Here is a 22,502-nt window from a genome sequence, read left to right on the forward strand (position 1 = left end):
TGGCCCATCGAGCCTGCACCGGCCCTTGGAAAGAGCACCCCATTTAAGACCAGAACTCCGCCCCATACACGTAACCTAGCAACCCCACCCAGCCCCTTTGGACACTAAGGGCAATTTATCATGGCCAATCCACCTAACCTGCACATCTTTGGACTGTGGGAGGAAACCGGATCACCCGGAGGAAACCCACGCACACACGGGGAGAACGGGCAGACTCTGCACAGACAGTGACCCAAGCCGGGAATCGAACCTGGGACCCTGGAGCTGTGAAGCGACAATGCTAACTGCTGTACAGCTTCTTCCCCACATCTACTAGACTCCTCACCGACTCTCCCTCGGACTGATCTGTTCCCTGTAAGTACACTGTTCACGACGCCCTATGCTGCTCTTGCTCATGTATTTGCTTTCTTTGGCCCTTGTTCGCACTGTAACCAATCACAATTTGTCGATGTACTTTGTTGACGATTCTTTTTGTCTACTGTGCACAAACTGTGAATTTGGCAGCAGCAAAATGCTTTTCACTGTACTTCGGTTCATGTGATATAAATCAATCAATCATTCAACCAACTCACTCTCAATGAGCCAAATTCCAGCTGAGTCACTTCCTTTGGGAAAGAACAGGTTAGAAAAATAATAAATTTATCGCGATTACTTACATTTACAGGTGGCTGTTAATGGCGTCCATCTTGCAAACGGAGTGCAGGTACTAACTGTTACGCTTGTTGTTGTGAATTTGTAACCTGTGTTGCATTTGTAACTAACAACAGTACCTACATTAAACTCAAACTCCGCAATCCTGCCAATATTTGCTGACCCATTTTTTAAAGTCGGAGGGAAGGGACAAAGACCTGTTTAAAAGAAAAAAATAGTTAATTTCATAATTTCAAAATTCAAGTACAGTCTCTCTCTTAGTTACATTTAGAGACCAATTAGTAAATAAAAGCTTACATCCAAAAGATATTTCTCTTAATTAGAAAAGTTGATCTTTTCATCAACTCCTTTTATCGTGCCTTATATCCACGGAAGGTAAGTATGGGCTTTTCTAAATATTCAGTAAAACTTTTGTCGATCAAGAGACAAAAATTCTGATAACATAAATTGGGCATACATGGAAAAGCAAAATGATCTGATATATAATTAAGGGGGTAAATGATGTAATTCACAGTCACAGAAGGCTTTGACAGTCTGATGCACCATGCAGTTGAATGAAATAAGCCGAGTATTAACTAACTATGATATCAGTAAGAAATTTGATGATCATCAACAGCAGAACTGTACTGCAGCCTGGAAAACTCCAATGGCCCAGCATATCTCCTATTTGAAATTTACCATCAAAGCAGGGCCTGGTTCAATAAGGAGTATAGAAGAGAATAACAGGAGCACTGCAAAGCATAGCTTCAAATGTCATCAGACTGATGAAGCCAAAATATAAGGCAATGCAGATGCTAAACAGCTGAAATAGCAGGCTACTTACAGAACCAAGTAATACCACAATTAACAAACAGATCAGATTAAAACTCTGCAGTCCTGCCACACCAAGTTATGAACAGTTAAAGATAATTAAACAATTAAAGGAAAGAGGAGGCTCCACAAACAATCCATCGTCAATGATGGTACAGCCCAGGATGTGAGTATAAAACACAAAGTTGAAGTGTTTGGCACCACCTTCAAACAAAAGTGTCAAACGGAAGATCCATCTTAGACTCTTTCCAAGGTGCTCATCTACACAATAGAAGTCTTCAGTCAAATTAATTCACTCCATGTGATATAAGAAAGTGACCGAGCACACTGAATACAGTAAAGCTTATGATCAATATCCTGATTAATTCCCTGTGATTCTGAAGACTTGACTTCCGATGGCAGCCATGGTGTGAGTGGTCGCACACAGGGCCAAGATTTGTGGCATGGGTGCAGTTTCTGTATGTGGCATCAAAAGCGAGTGCGAGGACGAATCATATGAGTTCACGGAGCTTTGACTTACACAGGGCTAAGAGGCAGGAGAGCCCGCTGTCGCTGTTACTGTTTGCGCTGGCCATAGAGCCGTTGGCGATTGTTCTCAGGGAGTCGGCCGAGGGGCAGGGGATTATGAGGGGACAGAGCCTTTAGGTACTGATTGAGTACTTAGTTAGAGAATGGAATTATTCTCAAGGCCATGACTGTGAAAAGATAGTCATTGTTTCAGATAATGAAAAACTATTGAACTTTAGGGTCATATCTGCAGAAATTCAGACATCGTTTCCATGAATGTTTCATATAATGAATAGACCATTCTATTCCAGTGCTTTTAGTAATAAGAATGTATCAAATTATTATTACTAGTTACAGCAAGGTTGATGGCTTTCTGTGGCATGAGAATTCGATTGTCGTAAGGCGGCGCACTTAGGCACTGAATTATTCCTGACAGATACCAGTCAATCTTAAGTAAGGGCCAAATTTAATTAATAAATTGTCCTCTAAGTAATAGACATCTGTTTGGACAAACCAGGAGGTCTCGGTAGAGAATTAGAAACCCATGAGAGTAAATGAGGGATTAAACCATAGATAAGGATTCCCTGAAGAGTAAGACCTTATAGTCCAGGACACATTCCTGAGTTTCTGCCTTCCCGAACTCTTGAATCATTCCATTTGTATATTTAAAGTGATTTCTGTATGTTTTTAGGATTAATGAAGTCTTTGCCATGTATTTGAGCATTTTATTGTAAGTTTTGATTTAGTTCTTATGTAAGTGTGTTGAAGTGAATAATTAGCAAAAGCGTTGTATTTTGGACACTGCCAATCAACTGTACAATCAGCTCTTATAAGAAGATAGAATAAGAGATCCTCCAACGTGTCGAGGCAGCCAGGGGAGCAACGGAGAAGAAACCGAAAACCACACCTAGGTATCGGCAGAACCGAGGTAAGTGACCTTCACGTCTGCAGCCATTTAGAGTCGGGTGATTCCTTATGATCACGTTCGGGGTGAAAATGGCTCAAGTCCCAGTAACAGACAGGTTTCTGACAAAGGTTTTTGTATTCTATGGCACTATAGATATATACATATCGCAATCCTTTCCACTAAAAGACTAGTCTGCGACTTAAGGCCCGTGGTCGAAATGGCAGCCGCGAATCTGCCTACAACCTCTAGGGGTGGCCAAGATCCACCAGCAATTACTGCAGAAGAAATATTTCAGATGGCGAAGAGTTACATAGAACAGCAATTTGATTTGATCAAGACTGGCACAGAAATTGAACAGAAATTTTTAAAGCATGATGCTTCCAAAGGACAATGGTCACTTGACGATATAAAAAAATGTTTGGGGAAAAAAAGCTACCAGTATAAGAGATAGAGATTGGACCAGATGGTCCTTGATTGTAATGAGGCAGATCCAAAGGAGAAACGAGAATATAGCAAGTATCAATTATGATTGTGAGATTTAAAAAACAGAAGGAACAACTACGGGCAGTCTGTGAAGAGCTCAAGAGAGAAAAGCCCAAAATCGAAAAATTAGAAAACTTGGGGAAGAAAATGAGAAATTTAAATGTGAAGTAGAAGGGCTGAATTTAGAGAAAAATGAACTACGATTAGGAAAAAACAAGTTAGCTTCAGAAAATACAAAGCTTAAAATGGAAGTAAACAGGATTTCTGATTCAGAATAGGGAACTAAAAAGTAGAATACCGGAAGAACTCCTGACCTGGGGGGAACGTCTCTTTAGTGGGCCTTCAACACCCATACAACCAAAGTCCATCCCAGGCGCAGTAGATCGGACTTCAGAAGCCCCGTCCTTGTCTCCGCCTCTGCCAGTTGGTGAGGTAATAGAGGCCACTCCCAACGTAAGACCTACCGTCCCAATGAGAGCGAAGCCCGTTACAGCCGCAAGCCCTTCTGAAGCAGTTTCACCCCATTCCAAATCAAAAATATTTAAACCAAAACATTCGAAAAAGAAAACCCCAAAAAGGGCCCCAGAAACTGAATGGGTAACTGAATCGGAATCTTTAGAATCTTCGGAATTCTGTAGCAATTCTGCCAAAGAGATTATAAAGGAGGAGGAAAAACCTAAAAAGAAAAAAACAAAGTCCCGAAGGGCCAAAGTCTTACGGTTAACCCCTTTAAGTCAAAACGGTATAAGTCCGAGATGGTAAGAGCAGTCTCTTCGGACAGGGATAGAAGAGATACTCAAGCCAAGTATGCCCAACGGTTGGCCCACGTACCAGCTAATCAGGAAAAAATTGATAGATGGTCTGAAGAATGACCTAACTTCAAGAAGGCAGGAATGGGAACATGGGAAGGGCTCGAGCGATTACGACATATTTACCATCTTCACGAGTTGGACGGAGTTCAAATTTTGTCGGTAGTAATTCCTAGACGGGAAAGCGGACAACATTATACAGATGTTAAAGAAGGGGCAGCATGGTGGCACAGTGGGTTAGCCCGGCTACATCACAGCGCAGAGGTCCCAGGTTCAATCCTGGCTCTGGGTCACTGTCCGTGTGGAGTTTGCACATTCTCCCTGTGTTTGGGTGGGTTTCGGCCCCACAACCCAAAGATGTGCAGGCTAGGTGGATTGACCACGCTAAATTGCCTCTTAATTGGAAAAAATGAATTGGGTACTCTAAATTTGTAAAAAAAATAGATATTTTTTTTAAAGTACTAGGGGACGACGAACAATGGAGCAGTGGCTGTTGGCCTCTAGCTGCTGCTGAGTAAAGAGTCAAGAGATCTGCTCCTTTTCCCAAACACCTTTATTGTCCTTAGAACACACTCAGCACCAAACTCTATCAACACATCACATGCCCCAAAGGTCACCGGTAGCCTCTTTACATATCAGTGCCAATTATTGGATCAATAAGACATCTAATTGGAATGTTTCTTAACCCATTCCTTAACAGTCTCCCCCTTTGGAGAAAAAAAATAATTTGGTGAAAACAAAATTTCAAGACACTAAATAACACACGCAATTCCCCCCCCCCCCCCCGCCCTTTTTTTTTTTGAAAGGAAAAAAAAAACAAATGGTCACAGAAACAGGCCCCCTTCGTTAACAATATCCAAAAGTTCCTGTGAACCAGCCCCTCTTTTGGTTAAACAGTCGGACAATTGATAACGACTGTCGACCAATTTAATTTTTACTATCTCCTCTCTATCCAACACCTTACGATATCTATCCTTAGCCTTTTCTCATTGACACATTTTTTAGAGTGCACATTTTCCCACAGGGATTTATTGTCAATGTGACACTCAATGGGTATGTTACCCAAATCCCCTAATCCCAAAATGTCTGTTAATACCTGAGATATATAAAAGGTAATGTCCACTGCCTCTACAAGGCTTAAAGTCTCAGCAGCCAAAGTGCTTTTGACGACTCTCCTTATTTTCTTTGTTTCCCACACAAGACGGCAACATTTACCATTGTTCCCTAAAAGAAAAGTTATAAAACCTCCTGCCCTTGAAACCCCATCACATAAATTTGCACAGGATGCATCGCTATAAACTATGAGTTTGAAGTGCCTAACATCACCTAAAACCGGGAACCTCAAAACACACTCCTGCATTTTTAGTTTGACCAATGCTTTATTTGCCCTCATTATGTCTTCCACTTTTGGATCATTCATTTTTGTACTCAACTCTAAGACATCAAAACTCACATCCAGTCTAGTCTGTTGACCTAACCAATTTAGTTGCCCAATTAAACTTCGCAGTTGCTCTTTTTCCATCTTTGAAACCACTGCATCTTTTTGTGAAACCTGACTATGACTAATTGCCATTGGGCTGATGCTCTCCAAAAAGATTGTTGACGTAAAGTTGCCCCTAACTTAGTCTGTCCAATTTCCAGTCCAATATAATTAAATACACCGGAAGCCTGACTTCCAACCCTGAATTCTTTCCTCAACCCAGAGATTACAATAGATTTGAGATCACTAGTCTCACCGCACAAAAAAATCATCAACATGCATCATAAAGATGCCAGAAAGATTTCCCTTATGGTGCCAGTAAAACATTGCCGGATCTGCTTTCAACTGGCAACAGCCTAACCTTAACAAAACTGACCTTACCAAAAAATACCAGACTCCAGACACATCATTTAATCCATACACACATTTGTTCAACTTCAAGAGTACCCCTTCTGTGGTAGCTGCATCTTTAGGATGGAGACAAATGTTTCTCTGAAGCTGTTGCCCCTGCAAAAAGGCACCTTTTATATCTATAGATTTACATTCCCATGCCGTTGTGGCTAATAGAGCCAAGAAGGTCTTTAAAATAACCTTTCCTGCCGTAGGTGAATCTACCCTTAAATCCTGATCTTCTAAGTTTTCTTCAAATCACCTTGCCACAAGCCTGGCCTTTGCCTTATAAATTCCATCTGAAAGAACCTTTTCCGTGCAAATCCATCTGTGGGACAGAGTTTTTTGTCCCCTATCCGGTACTTCCGTGTATACCCCAAATTCACTCCAATTATGCAGTTCTTGCTGTTTGGCATCTTTGATAACTTTTTCATCTAATTTATTGGAGGCCACCAAAATCTCACATGCATGTGGGCTTCGACTTCTAGTAGCATTCATAGTCTTACCCATGTTCTGAGACCTTGACAAACTACGTCCCCTATCCCGTCTGGTATCTTGTTCTGTACTGCTACTGTTTTACCTTTCCCTTCTGCTTCTGCCAATTACGGGAGATTGAGAGTATAGAGGTCAGGAGCACAGATTTGACTTCGCAGGAGGGTGCCAGTGTTCAGGTAGGTGGTTTGAAGTGTGTCTACTTCAATGCCAGGAGTATACGAAATAAGGTAGGGGAACTGGCAGCGTGGGTTGGTACCTGGGACTTCGATGTTGTGGCCATTTCAGAGACATGGATAGAGCAGGGACAGGAATGGTTGTTGCAGGTTCCGGGGTTTAGATGTTTTAGTAAGCTCAGAGAAGGGGGCAAAAGAGGGGAAGGTGTAGCGCTGCTAGTCAAGGACAGTATTACGGTGGCGGAAAGGATGCTAGATGGGGACTCTTCTTCCGAGGTAGTATGGGCTGAGGTTAGAAACAGGAAAGGAGAGGTCACCCTGTTGGGAGTTTTCTATAGGCCACCTAATAGTTCTAGGGATGTAGAGGAAAGGATGGCGAAGATGATTCTGGAAAAGAGCGAAAGTAACAGGGTAGTTATTTTTTTTTTTTAAATAATTTTTATTGAAGAAATTTTTCAAAATACAAACATTTTAACCCCCCCTACATTTAAATTTAAATTATATCAAAACAAAGTCAAACCCCCCTACTTAACAAAAAGTCCCCCCCACCCCCTACTCGCGCGTCCCCCCCACCCCCCCCCCCCCCCCCCCCCCCGCCGGCGAACCGACAGTCAGACCAACTTATCATTTCTGGCCGTGTCCTCGGGCAGGCCTTGCCCGTGCCACCACCGCTACCGTACTTCCTTCGTTGTTGTCCCCCCTCCCCCCCCCCTCCCTTCCCCCCCGCCCTCCCCCCCCTCCCTCCCGCCCTCCCCTCCCCTCCCGGGTTGCTGCTGTCACGACCTCAGTTTCTATCTCTGATCTAAGAGGTCCAGGAAGGGTTGCCATCGCCTGAGAAACCCCTGCACCGACCCTCTCAGGGCGAATTTGATCCTTTCCAATTGGATGAAGTTTGCCATGTCGTTTAACCAGGTGTTAACACTTGGAGGCCTTTCGTCCCTCCACTGAATCAAGATCCTCCTCCGAGCCACCAAGGACGCAAAGGCTAATATTCCAGCCTCCCTCGCCTCCTGTACCCCCGGCTCCACCCCAACCCCAAAGATCGCAAGTCCCCATCCTGGCTTGACCCTGGACCCCACCACTCTCGACACCGTCCCTGCCACCCCCTTCCAGAACTCCTCCAGTGCCGGACATGCCCAAAACATATGTGCATGATTCGCAGGGCTTCCCGAACATCTAATACACCTGTCTTCACCCCCGAAAAACCGACTCATCCGTGTCCCCGTCATGTGGGCTCTATGCAGTACCTTAAATTGAATAAGACTTAGTCTCGCACATGACGATGACAAGTTGACCCTCTCCAGGGCGTCTGCCCATGTCCCGTCCTCTATCTGTTCCCCCAGCTCTAACTCCCACTTATCTTTCAGCTCCACTACTGGTACCTCCTCCACCTCCTGCATAATCTTATAGATGTCCGAGATCTTCCCCTCCCCGACCCAGACCCCTTATAGCACCCTATCACTCGCCCCCCTGTCGGGAAGCGCGGGGAACCCCTCTACCTGTCGTCTGGCAAATGCCTTCACTTGGAGGTACCTGAACGTGTTCCCCCGGGGGGAGCCCAAATTTCTCCTCCAGCTCTCCCAAGCTCGCAAACCTCCCCTCTATAAACAAGTCCCTCAGTTGTCTAATACCCACCCTCTGCCAGCTCTGGAATCCCCCTCCTGTATTTCCCGGTGCAAATCTGTGGTTCCCTCTTAATGGTGCCCCTATCAGACCTCCCACTTCCCCCCTGTGTCGCCTCCACTGCCCCCAGATCTTGAGGGTGGCCGCCACCACCGGGCTCGTGGTATACCTCGTGGGAGGGAGCGGCCATGGTGCCGTTACCAGTGCCCCTAAGCTTATGTTGCCGCAGGACGCCCTCTCCATGCGCTTCCAGGCTGCCCCCTCCCCTTCCATCATCCACTTTCGTACCATCGATGTATTTGCCGCCCAGTAATATCCTGAAAGGTTGGGTAACGCCAGCCCTCCACTATCCCTACTCCGCTCCAAAAAGACCCTTCTAACTCTAGGGGTGCCATGTGCCCACACATACCCCATGATACTACTCGTTACCTTCTTGAAAAAGGCCCTGGGGAGGAAGATGGGCAGACACTGGAACAAAAACAAGAACCTCGGGAGGACCGTCATTTTAACTGACTGCACCCTCCACCCTGTCAAATGCCTTCTCCGCGTCCAGCGCTACCACTATCTCCGCCTCCCCCTCCACTGCTGGCATCATGATCACGTTTAAGAATCTCCGGACATTTGTGTTAAGTTGGCGTCCCTTCACGAACCCCGTCTGGTCTTCATGGATTACCCCTGGCACACAGTCCTCTATCCTGGTTGCCAGGACCTTTGCTAACAGCTTGGCGTCAACATTTAGGAGGGAGATGGGCCTGTAGGACCCGCACTGGACCGGGTCCTTGTCCCGCTTCAAAATCAAGGAGATCAGGGCCTGCGACATTGTTGGGGGCCGAACCCCCCCCTCGCGCGCCTCATTAAAGGCTCTCACCAGCACTGGGCCCACCAAGTCCACAAATTTCCTGTAAAACTCCACCGGGAACCCATCCGGCCCCGGCGCCTTCCCCGCCTGCATCTGGCCTATCCCTTTAATTAGCTCCTGCAGCTCTATCGGCGCCCCCAACCCTTCTACCAGCTCCTCCTGTACCTTTGGGAACCTCAATTTGTCGAGAAAGTTCTTCATTCCCCCTCTCCTCTTCGGCGGTTCAGACCTATACAATTCCCTATAGAAGTCCCTAAAGACCCTATTCACCTCTTGCCCCTTCTGCACTACGTCCCCACCCCTCTCTCTCACTCCCCCAATCTCTCTTGCTGCATCTCGCTTACGAAGCTGGTGTGCCAGCATCCTGCTCGCCTTTTCCCCGTACTCATACGCCGCACCCTGCGCCCTTCTCCACTGCGTTTCCGCCTTCCTAGTGGTCAGTAGGTCGAACCTGGCCTGCAAGCTACGCCGCTCCCTTAATAGCCCCTCCTCTGGTGCCGCCGCATATTTCCTATCTACTTCTAGGAGCTCCCCCACCAGCCTCTCCCTTTCCTGCCTCTCCTTCCTCTCTCTGTGTGCCCTTATGGAGATCAGCTCTCCTCTAATCACTGCTTTCAAGGCCTCCCAAACCGTCCCCACCTGCACCTCACCTGTGTCATTCGTACCCAGATAGTTCTCAATGCCCGTTCTCACCCTTCTGCACACCTCTTCGTCCGCCAACAGCCCTACATCCAGGCGCCACAACGGGCGTTGATCCCGCGCCTCCCCCATTTCCACGTCCACCCAATGTGGTGCATGGTCCGATATCGCAATGGCCGAGTACTCCGTGTCCTGCACTCTCGGTATCAGCCCCCTGTTCAATACGAAAAAATCTATCCTAGAGTACACTCTGTGGACGTGGGAGAAAAAAGAATACTCCCTCGCCCTAGGCCTACCAAATCTCCATGGGTCTACCCCTCCCATCTGCTCCATGAACCCCCTTAACACCTCTGCCGCTGCCGGCCTCCTATTCGTCCTGGAACTCGATCTATCCAGCCCAGGGTCTAACACCGTATTAAAGTCCCCTCCCATGATCAGGCCCCCTGCCTCCAGTCCCGGGATGAGGCCCAGCAGGCGCCTCATAAAACCCGCGTCGTCCCAGTTCGGGGCATACACATTTACCAGTACCACATTCTCTCCCTGCAACCTACCCCTCACCATCACATACCTGCCCTCCTTATCTGCCACCACCTCTGCCGCCACAAACGACACCCTCTTTCCCACCAAAATCGCCACCCCCCGGTTCTTGATATCCAAGCCTGAGTGGAACACCTGTCCCACCCACCCCCTTCTCAGGCGGACCTGATCTGCTACCCTCAAATGAGTCTCCTGCAGCATTGCTACATCAGCCTTCAGTCCCTTCAGGTGTGAGAAGACCCTTGATCTTTTAACCGGCCCATTCAGCCCCCTTACGTTCCACGTGATCAATCGGATCGCTGAGCGACCCGTCCCTACTCCCTGTCGATTAGCCATGTCTTGTCCCTTGCTCGCCCCGGGTCATCCCTCCTTTTCTGACCCGCTTCCCATAGCGATGCCCCCCCCCCCCCCCAGCTCTCCCCTTCTCGTCCCTGGTCTTTCCAGCAGCAACCCGGTGTCCCCCCCTAACCCCCCCCCTCCCCCCCCCCCCCCCCCCGGCTAGGACCCCTCCTAGCCGCGATGTACCCAACATCGTACTCCCGAGAGTCAGCTGGTCTCCGCTGACCCGGCTGCTCCTGCCACATTCCGACTCCTCCCGGTTCAAGTGGGGGGGAGGGGCCTCCCCCCCCGCCATTCCACTCTGACCCCGCTCCAGCGTGGGAAAGGCCGCCATTACTGGCCCCGCCCCACTCTTCTCCCCTCCCCTCTCCTCCGTCCCGCGCGCGGGAAAAACAGAGAAAAGCCCGCGCTTTCTCCCGGCCACACCCCGCCCCGCCATCTTCCACTCCCCCCCATCCCCATCTGCGCCCGTGAAAGATCCCCTTAAAACCCCAGAGAAAGACCCGCATGATCAGCCCACTCCCCCCCGTCCCGTCTCCCCAACTTAACGATATAAATACCCAATGGCAAATAAATACATAAATACTTAACTACATACTTAAATAACAAAATAATTAACTAGCTATCAACTAACAGTGTGCTCAACCATCACCCTCCATCAAACAGTATAAATAACCACAGATAACCATAACCAGAAAAGAAAGAAAGAACAAAAAACAAGCACCCGAAGGAAAAGGGTAAAAGGGGTAAATAACTAAGGGAAATTGGAAACGGGAAGAAACACCCCATAAGAAGCCAACGACCCACAATAGAGATTTCAACAGTTCAAATATACAGAAACACCCAACAACTCGAAACCTTCAAGATATTCAGAAAAGTCAAACGTTCGAGAAAAAACACTCCAAACAATCCACAAAACTGTTACCCAGTTCCGACCTGGCCTGAAAAAGAAAAGGGCCACTTGCTCAATCAAGAGTTCCCAGGCGGCTACGACCGCCGGTGCTCCCAGGTTTTAGTTCGTGTCCAACTTTTCCTCTTGTACAAAGGTCCAGGCCTCCTCTGGGGACTCGAAATAATGATGTTGGTCCTTGTAGGTGACCCACAAGCGCGCCGGCTGCAGCATTCCAAATTTGATCTTTTTCGCGTGCAGCACCGCCTTTGTCCGGTTGAACCGGGCCCGCCGCTTTGCCACCTCCGCACTCCAGTCCTGGTACACCCTTACCGTCGAGTTCTGCCACTTGCTGCTTTTCTCCCTTTTTGCCCACCTCAGGACTTTCTCTCGCTCACTTAGCCGCTGGAACCGCACCAGCGCCGCCCTCGGGGGCTCGTTTGCCCTAGGCCTCCTGGCCATGACCCGGTATGCCTCTTCCAGTTCCAGGGGCGCCGGACCGGCCCCTTCCCCCATCAGGGAGCTCAGCATCTCCGCCACATATCTCGGGAGATCCGACCCCTCCAGGCCTTCTTCCAGGCCCAGGATCCTCAAATTTTTCCTCCTCATCCGAGTGTCCAGCTCCTCGAAGCGGCTCTGCCACTTCATGTGGAGTGCCTCGTGCACCTCCACCTTTGCCCCGATGACTGTGGCCTCCTCCTCCCTCGCGGTCATCTCCTGCTGCAGCTCTCTGATCGACGCCTCTTGGGTCGCCTGGGCTCCCACCAACCTGGTGGTCGTCGCGTTCATGGACTCTAAGAGCTCCACTTTCAGCTCCGTGAAAAAACGGAGGAGAGCGGCCTGCTGCTCCTCCGCCCATTTCCTCCAGTCCTCCGGTGCACCGCCGGCCGCCATTTTGATTTTCTTCCCCCGCTTTTTTTGGGGAGCTGCTGCCGTTTTTCTTGCCGCTCCACTCCGGGTACCGACCATAAAATCGGTCTAGTTCTCCTCAGGGGACCTTCCCCCACCGGGATTCGTCTTTACTGCACCTTTGGGGCCCTCCAGTTGGCCCGAAAACACCTTTGTCGCAGGAGCTTCCAAGTGTGCGACTTAGCTGGTCATAGCCGCAACCGGAAGTCCAACAGGGTAGTTATTATGGGAGACTTTAACTTTCCAAATATTGACTGGAAAAGATATAGTTCGAGTACATTAGATGGGTCGTTCTTTGTACAATGTATGCAGGAGGGTTTCCTGACAAAATATGTTGACAGGCCAACAAGAGACAAGGCCACATTGGATTTGGTTTTTGGTAATGAACCAGGCCAGGTGTTAGATCTGGAGGTAGGTGAGCACTTTGGAAGCAGTGACCACAATTCGGTGACCTTTACGTTAGTGATGGAAAGGGATAAGTATACCCCGCAGGGAAAGAGTTATAGCTGGGGGAAGGGCAATTATGATGCCATTAGACATGACTTAGGATGTGTAGGTTGGAGAAGTAGGCTGCAAGGATTGGGCACACTGGATATGTGGAGCTTGTTCAAGGAACAGCTATTGCATGTTCTTGATAAGTACGTACCAGTCAGGCAAGGAGGAAGGGGTCGAGCGAGGGAACCGTGGTTTACCAAAGAAGTGGAATCTCTTGTTAAGAGGAAGAAGGAGGCCTATGTGAAGATGAGGCGTGAAGTTTCAGTTGGGGCGCTTGATAGTTACAAGGAAGCGAGGAAGGATCTAAAGAGAGAGCTAAGACGAGCAAGGAGGGGACATGAGAAGTCTTTGTCAGGTAGGATCAAGGAAAACCCAAAAGCTTTCTATACGTATGTCAGGAATAAAAGAATGACTAGGGTAAGAGTAGGGCCAGTCAAGGACAGTGGTGGGAAGTTGTGTGTGGAGGCTGAGGAGATACTAAATGAATACTTTTCGTCAGTATTCACTCAGGAAAAAGATAATGTTGTGGAGGAGAATGCTGAGACCCAGGCTATTAGAATAGATGGCATTGAGGTGCGTAGGGAAGAAGTGTTGGCAATTCTGGACAAGGTGAAAATATAAGTCCCCGGGGCCTGATGGGATTTATCCTAGGATTCTCTGGGAAGCCAGGGAAGAGATTGCTGAGCCTTTGGCTTTGATTTTTATGTCATCATTGGCTACAGGGATAGTGCCAGTGGACTGGAGGATAGCAAATGTGGTCCCTTTGTTCAAGAAGGGGAGTAGAGATAACCTCGGTAACTATAGGCCGGTGAGCCTCACGTCTGTTGTGGGTAAAGTCTTGGAGAGGATTATAAGAGATACGATTTATAATCATCTAGATAGGAATAATATGATTAGGGATAGTCAGCATGGTTTTGTGAAGGGTAGGTCATGCCTCACAAACCTTATCGAGTTCTTTGAGAAGGTGACTCAACAGGTAGACGAGGGTAGAGCAGTTGATGTGGTGTATATGGATTTCAGTAAAGCGTTTGATAAGGTTCCCCATGGTCGTCTATTGCAGAAAATACGGAGGCTGGGGATTGAGGGTGATGTAGAGATGTGGATCAGAAATTGGCTAGTTGAAAGAAGACAGAGGGTGGTGGTTGATGGCAAATGTTCAGAATGGAGTTCAGTTACAAGTGGCGTACCACAAGGATCTGTTCTGGGGCCGTTGCTGTTTGTCATTTTTATAAATGACCTAGAGGAAGGCACAGAAGGTTGGGTGAGTAAATTTGCAGATGACACTAAAGTCGGTGGAGTTGTAGACAGTGTGGAAGGATGTTGCAGGTTACAGAGGGACATAGATAAGCGGCAGAGCTGGGCTGAGAGGTGGCAAATGGAGTTTAATGTAGAGAAGTGTGAGGTGATTCACTTTGGAAAGAAAAGCAGGAATGCGGAATATTTGGCTAATGGTAAAATTCTTAGCAGTGTGGATGAGCAGAGGGATCTCGGTGTCCATGTACATAGATCCCTAAAAGTTGCCACCCAGGTTGATAGGGTTGTGAAGAAGGCCTATGGTGTGTTGGCCTTTATTGGTGGAGGGATTGAGTTCCGGAGCCATGAGGTCATGTTGCAGCTGTACAAAACTCTGGTACGGCCGCATTTGGAGTAATGCGTACAGTTCTGCTCGCCTCATTATAGGAAGGACGTGGTAGCTTTGGAACGGGTGCAGAGGAGATTTACCAGGATGTTGCCTGGTATGGAGGGAAAATCTTATGAGGAAAGGCTGATGGACTTGAGGTTGTTTTCGTTAGAGAGAAGAAGGTTAAGAGGTGACTTAATAGAGGCATACAAAATGATCAGAGGGTTAGATAGGGTGGACAGTGAGAGCCTTCTCCCGCGGATGGAGGTGGCTAGCTCAAGGGGACATAGCCTTAAATTGAGGGGTAATAGATATAGGATAGACGTCAGAGGTAGGTTTTTTACGCAAAGAGTGGTGAGGCCGTGGAATGCCCTACCTGCAACAGTAGTGAACTCGCCAGCATTGAGGGCATTTAAAAGTTTATTGGATAAGCATATGGATGATAATGGCATAGTGTAGGTTAGATGGCCTTTAGTTTTTGACTTCCCATGTCGGTGCAACATCGTGGGCCGAAGGGCCTGTACTGCGCTGTATCGTTCTATGTTCTATGTTCTATGCTGTGGGATGTCCTTTTAATAGTTCTCGACCTTTTCCTGTGAACCTGTTCACTATCCGATGTACTCTCTGAACTGTCACTGCGTTTCTGTGCCCTCCATTTTGAACTTCGTGATCCCAATCCATTGTCTTGACACCTCCCCTGTATGCTGTACATTCAACCAGTGTTTATACTTTCCAGTGGCCTTCCCTGCTCTACTACTAACAGTTGCATCCTTCCATTGACTGGACCCTTCAGTCAAGTACATCACTTTTGTACCAACGTTTGGCAGTTGTCCTTTCGGAAAAATGGCCTGTTCTAATTCATCAGGCATATTGTGTTCCTCTACAGAACCCTGTCTTTATCAGTTAACTGCTCCTCATAGTTCTGTAACACATGCATACTAGATGACCCTGGTTCCTCATCGTGTCTGTATGCTCTGTCTGAAGTTGAACATTTGTAATCTGTACCCATTATCCTTGATGAATGTACCCTAACAGTCTGATGCCATGTTGCAAAATAATTGTATCGCCATCAACGCTTATAATCTTCCCTGGGCCTTTCCATTCATTAAAATTGGCTCTCTTATAGTATACTATGTCTCCTTGCTGAAAAACGGTATTTAATGACCGTACATTATGCCTTAAAGCTCTGTGAATTCTTTCAGAGACTTCTGTTTCCAAAAAAGCTTTTCTACTGCTATGTAATGCATTTAAATGCTCAGCAAAGGCAGAGCTAATTGTTGTCCCTTCCCAAGCTGGAGGCTGGTCATCCAAAATGGACGGAATTTTAGGATTTCTACCAAACACTAATTGATAGGGACTATAGCCCCCAACCACCTGCAACAAATTCTTTGCATGTACCGCCCATGCTAAGGCTGAATTTAACTTGCAATTTGGTCCATCTGCCAAAATTTGCCGTAGCATGTCATCTATTACTGCATGGTTTCTTTCACACACACACCATTACTAAATGGGCTTTCTGCAGCCGTATTCATAACTGTGATATTCACGTTTTCACACATATCCCTAAACTCATCATTAGCAAATTCTCCCCCATTGTCTGTAAGGCATTTTGCTGGTGGGCCCATTTCTATCCCTATCCATTTTTCCACGATCTGATCCAGGATTACTCTCTTTTCTTTACTTCGTACAATGGTTGACTGACCAAATCTGGTTGCTAAATCTACAAAATGCAAAATAAATATATTGTTAGCTTTATCCCAGATCTTAAAGTACACGGCCACAATGTCGTTAAAATCCCTGGCCAAAGGTAGGGTTACTATCGGTCGTGATGGTGTCCTTCTGTACTTCCTACAAACCTCACAGCTATCACTAACCTGTTCTATCAGTTTAGTATAGTCTTCATCCCTTACCCCTGCATCCTTGAATAAATGTTTCAGCCTCCGAGGAGACGGATTGCCAAATTGCCTATGCAGTTTCAATACAACAAGGTTTTTTATCAGCTAAAGTCCCATTTCCAGCTGCCAATAACACATCCTTAACGACTGCACCTGAAATATTATTTGTCAGTAATGGAATACAAGTGTCCCGACTATGTAAATTGTAAGTTCACTGTCTTTCCAAAAACTGTTGTCGTACCCTGTTCCATATCCAGTTTCACATGTGCTTTCTTCATCGACGGTCTGCTCAGAAGCAAAGGTATCTCACTCAATACAACATCCGTGCTAATGAAATGATTCACTCCGGCAATATTGCAAGGGATCAGCACTCTTTTCAGCGACTTCAGAGTGTTATCATCCCCAAACCTGAAACTTGTGGAACTTTCAAATCCCTTAACCTTGTTATGATTTTCAGCATTCAAAGAGTCCAGGTAACATTTTAACCAGTCAATTCCACATAAAGTAGATGTGCAGCCACTGTCCAATACAACACAATTGAAGGATTCTGCGACCAACACCCTCATTACTGGAGTAAAACTGCCTGTTAATAGGATAATGCCTTCTTTCTGGTCACTATCTTTTTCCTCTTCTGATTCTTCCGTGTCATGTGTAGCTTCAAACACTGCATTGTAACGTGTTGGACAGTTGAAAGCATAATGGTATTGAGAGTCACACCGAAAACATCGATTTATCATATCCTGGGCATTTCTGGGGTTCATTTTCCTATTTCTATTCTCCATGTCCCTCCTCCTACTGTACGTTTTAAATGGGTTTCTGTCCTCATCATTTCTGGGTCCCGATCTCCATCCATATTCTCGTAACCTGTTCGTAGCCGTGCGATCTCGCCATCCTGTCAGTAGTGTATCTTCCATGGTCTGCTTTATTGTTGACTGACCCATTTGTGATATAAGAACCATAGGAATTGAATGTTCCCCCAGGAACTTCTTTCAGGCATCTATCATCTGATCAAATAAGGCATCATTATCCACAAACTTAACTCCTGTCAAAACCAGAAGCCTATCCATATTGGACACTCTCGCACAGTCCAGTAACTTAAATGCCAACACAGATTGTGGAAATTCTGGGCGGTGTTTATGCAGCCTTCAGTGTAGTCTGCTAAATTCCATTATGTAGTCTTCAATAGAGATATCCTCTGTTTTCCGGAATCTATCGAATTCTGACCAGGCTTCATATGCACTTAACAAGCCATCCTTTTGATAAATCCTATCCATAAAACGTAATAGAGCCTCCAAACCTTCTTCTGAGTCTAATTCTTCCAATTCCAGTTCAGAAAACACTTTGCTTCAGCTTTTACTCTCATAAGGTAGAAAAAGAGGCAATGCTATACCTTGTTTCCTCTTTCACAGGGCAGTTACCTTCGTCCACACAACAACTTCACTTCTCCATTGGTCATACGATCCCCTTTCAGAAAATCACGGGGGATAATCATATCCAGCCATCTTTATCCTAGGTTCAGCCATATTTTCTTTTTTTCCTTCTCACTCACTCCTTGGTTGATGTTTTTTTTCTTGGAAAAGTATCTTTCAACCCTTTACATTTAACCAGCAACATCTTCTGCTACCAATGTTGGCCTCTGGTTGCTCTTGAGTAAAGTGTCAAGAGATCTGCTCCTTTTCCCAAACACCTTTATTTGTCTTCGAACACACTCAGCACCAAACTCTATCACCTCATCACATGCCCCAAAGGTCACCTGTAGCCTCTTTGCATATCAGTGCCAATTATTGGATCAATGAGACATCTAATTGGAATGTTTCTTAATCAATTCCTTAACAGTGGCTGTTAAAATATAACCCCCAAAAACTGTTTGGACAGTTGGCTGGGCGGTAAAGAAGTAGATTATCTTTTTGATACAGGAGCAGAGTTAACCTGCTTTCCTTTGGAGTATGGGAGTATGCTAAATTGTTTCCTTGGATCACAAAAAAATATAGCCCATGGTCTGCTAGGGGGTGATCTGCTGACTATCAAAAGAACTCAACTGATGTCCATAGAATTCGGCCCACATGATTGGATTTCTCCGGTCTGGATAGACCCAGTGACTGGGCCATTCTGGGTCTGGATATTCTATCCAAATAAAATTCTTCTTTATACCATGAAAATGGAAAAGTAACATAGTCAATCAGAACCTTCAGGAATGATCAGGGTCTGGATTATCCCCCCCCCCCCCCCCCCCCCCCAATGCCGAAATTGCGTTCCGCGATGGGGAGGAGAATCCATTTTGGCACCAAAATCGGGAGCGGCGCCAATTTTTCAATTCTACGCCCCCTGAAAATCAGCGTACTGTAGCCACCTGGGTTGGCCACTTCCCGACTTAAAACAGAGATTCGCAAAGAACGCAGGGAAAATTGGACAGTATGAGAAAACAGAGTTCTTCTGGATATTCGAGTTGCAGAAAGCAGACAACGTTGAAACCAGCAATCTGAATATTAATGAGCGATTCCCAGGCACAATGGTAACAATCAGGAATAGCCAAAGCAAAGCCAGACTCCTCGGCGCCAGCAGGAGTCCAAGACAAAAGAGACTAACGAGAACCCAAGGAATGCCCAGCGATCAAGGAACAGCCACAGTATTGGGGAATTCAAACCGACGATTGGTACATGATCCAATCGATTGGAGTCAGGTACGGGGTCCGCCCAAAAGGGGGCGAAGCCCCTGAGGCCTATAAAAGACAGGTCCCAAGTTCAATTCGCTCTCTTGGCAGTTTCTCTCGATAGACTTATCGGCAGGGTCACGCAGCAGACCGAAACAACACTTGACCCTGAACTGCCTTGCAGCTGCACCACCAAGTAAGTGTCCAGTCAACGCACGCTACAACATAGTTGCTCCTGACCCTTAGTCCATACCAGTTGGAAGCCTGCAGCCCAGGATTGAACAAGAGGCCATTGTTCCCTGACCCGGTGGGCTCTTTTCCAAAGATAAGTATTGGCCTGTAGCGGTAGAGGTAGTCTAGTTTCGTAGTGTTTATGCATGAGTAGCGATTAACTGTGTATATAATAAACGTGTTTTGATTTGAACCTTACTAACTGGTGTACTGAGTTATTGATCAGCACTTGAACTTGAACCTCGTGGTGGTATCATAAAGATACCTGGCGACTCTAGAGCAAGGGAATAAAACAGAGCCAATGAGTGTAAAGCACACTCACCAAAACGAGCAACATTTAGTGACAACCTCTGACGGGACTCGATCTAGAAGTGGCCTCACCACTCCGAGAGAACCCAGAAATTTTAAATCAGAAATCCAATTTGGGACAGAAACAACCACAAGTGTTCAGGCAGTTCTGATCAATCCTCAAAATTCGGAAGTGTGTTTTTGCATGCGTAACTAACAGGGTTATGAGGTAAAACTGATAGATTTTGTCGCGAAAAACTGTCGGGAGTTTGTTTTCTGGAAAATAGCGAAAGCCGTACCCGTGTCTACAACACCGCCTTATTATCCCTCGTTCCAAATTTTAAAAGAGAGCATAAGATAGGAAAAATGGCCATGCAGGCAATGGAACGCCTCATGAATCCGCAAGAATTCGTGGTCGCAGCGACCAGCAGCAGAGTAGGTCAGTGTCCCGTTTGGGAAGTTGAGTTGAGAAAGTACCTCAAAGGGAAGGGATGGCCCCTTTGGAATGACTTTTGCTCAAATGAGGAAACAGGTCCTGGGAGTATAGGACATACTTGGTGGGAGAACCTGAGCGAAATACACAAGAAGAGTTTAGGAAAAGCCCGTAAGCCGATGGCAATTGTGTCCTGCCTGGCACAATTGCGAGACACAGAGGAGGTCATTCGAATGCTCCGCAAAGAGTTACAGGAGAAACATCAAATAAGTAAAGTCGATGTTAGCGAAGTAGAGAGCGAGAATATAGAATTAAGGAAGAAGTTGGCAGCAAAGGACAGAGAGGTGGATGATGCCAAGAGGGCACACCAGTCTTGTCTAACACATCTGAGCAGCTTCCAAACACAGTACGATAAGGCCTATCAGGATACGTAGCGTGCAGTCCTGGTAAGAGAGGAAACAGAGAAGCAGGTAGAGGCATTGCGAAAGCAATGTAATGACTTAAAGGCAGCATTAAGAGCACTCCATGCTGCTACCACGGAGCAGAGACAGAGCTCCTTCGACCATGCGAAATGTCGGAAGCAGATTGCTGAACTGCAGTCTTTGCTTTCCGTACAAAATGGGTTTCAAAGCACATTTGGATCCCAGTTAGAGGAAGAAGATGGCCCTGATTGGCAGGAACTGAGTGAGGCAACGCAGCGATATGTTCAGGGAACATGTGCGCAGGGAAAGCCCCAGAAAAGAAAAGCACCCCAACCCCCCACAGAGCAGATAGATCAGGCACCAATGAATCAGGTCACCACCCACCGCACAGTCACAGCGGACGGAGACGCGGAATTCACGTACACCACCCCCTTAACCGTGACCCAATTAAGGGACGCGTGCGAGAAGATCCCACCGTTCCTCCCCACCGCAGACCCCCACCAATTCTTCGCTAGAATAAAGCAGCAAGCGACCATGTACGGCCTGGATGAGTGTGAGCAGGTGAAGCTCACCGTTTTAAGTTTAGACCCCTCGGTTGTAGCGGCCCTTCCTGACCCCCAGAACGTAGGAGGAGGCACCCTTGCAGAGATGCACACGGCGATCCTAGACGCGATCGGTTATAACAGAGGTGACCCAGTTGAAGGCCTGAATAAGTGCAGGCAAAAGAAAACAGAACACCCCACAGCGTTTGCAGGACGTCTGTGGATACATTTTACAGCAGTTTTCGGTGACTTACAGGTTAGGGTCTTTATCCGATCGGAGGTCCGACGGCTGCTCAGTGAGGGGATCATAGAGGCCAGTAATAGTCCCTGGAGAGCTCAGGTGGTGGTCATCAAGACCGGGGGAAAATTTTGCATGGTCGTCGACTATAGTCAGACCATAAATCGCTTTACGCTCCTAGACGCGTATCCCCTCCCCAGAATTGCGGGATCGGGGGCGTGAGGGGGCGGCAGCATAGGGAACGGGGTAAGGGATTCCTCAGTGGGGGTAGGGGGGAGCTGGATCCAGTGGGTGCCAGGTCCCGAAGGGATACTATGTCCTGGCGACGGTCCGGGAACTCCACGAATGCGTACTGGGGGTTGGAATGGAGGAGGCGCACCTTTTCAACAAGGGGGTCGGTTTTGTGCACCCTGACGTGCTTCCTCAGGAGAACCGGGCCTGGTGTCCTCAGCCACGCCGGAAATGAGACCCCGGCGGTAGTGCCCCTTGAAAAAATGAAGAGCCGCTCGTGAGGAGTTTGATTGGTCGCTGTACAGAGGAGGGATCTAATTGTGTGGAGCGCGTCTGGGAGGACTTCTTGCCATTGGGAGACTTGGAGTTGTCTAGACCGGAGGGTCAGTAGGACGGTCTTCCAGACCGTCACGTTCACCCTCTCCACCTGTCCGTTCCTGCTGAGGTTGTAGCTGGTAGTCCTGCTCGAGGCGATGCCCTTGTCGAGCAGGTACTGACGCAGCTCGTCGCTTATAAAGGACGAACCCCGGTCGCTGTGCACGTAGCTGGGGAAACCAAACAGGGTGAAGACACTATGCAGGGCCCTAATATCTGTGTGGGAGGTCATGTCGGGGCACGGGATGGCAAAAGGGAATCGGGAGAACTCGTCTATGATGTTGAGGAAATAAATATTCTTGTTAGTGGAGGGGAGTGGCCCTTTGAAATCGATCGCAAGGCGTTCAAAGGGCCTAGAAGCCTTGACCAGGTGGGCCCTGTCTGGTCTATAGAAGTGCGGTTTGCACTCTGCACAGATCGGGCAGTCCCTGGTGACCGCTTTTACCTCCTCGTTGGAGAAAGGCAGGTTTCGGGCTCTGATGTAGTGGGCGAGCCGGGTGACCCCTGGATGGCAGAGGTCATCGTGGATGGTTTTCAGACGGCTGATCTGCGCGCTGGCGCATGCCCCGCGGGATAGGCCA

At 47.4% G+C, this 22,502-nt stretch overlaps 1 protein-coding gene across 3 annotated transcripts in view; it reads right to left on the bottom strand.

Annotated features, from left to right (window-relative positions):
* LOC119979068 (complement receptor type 1-like) overlaps positions 1-22,502 on the bottom strand; it is a 333,444-nt gene that overhangs the window by 253,663 nt on the left and 57,279 nt on the right. For all 3 annotated transcript variants that reach the window (XR_005463633.1, XM_038821049.1, XM_038821050.1), the window contains exon 4: positions 657-848. Coding sequence is in view for 2 of the 3 variants with exons in the window: in XM_038821049.1 (XP_038676977.1) it covers positions 657-848 (192 nt within the window). In the remaining variant the exon portion in view is untranslated. The remainder of the gene's footprint in view (positions 1-656; positions 849-22,502) is intronic.

This window comes from Scyliorhinus canicula, chromosome 15, assembly GCF_902713615.1.
Source record: "Scyliorhinus canicula chromosome 15, sScyCan1.1, whole genome shotgun sequence".
NCBI lineage: Eukaryota > Metazoa > Chordata > Chondrichthyes > Carcharhiniformes > Scyliorhinidae > Scyliorhinus > Scyliorhinus canicula.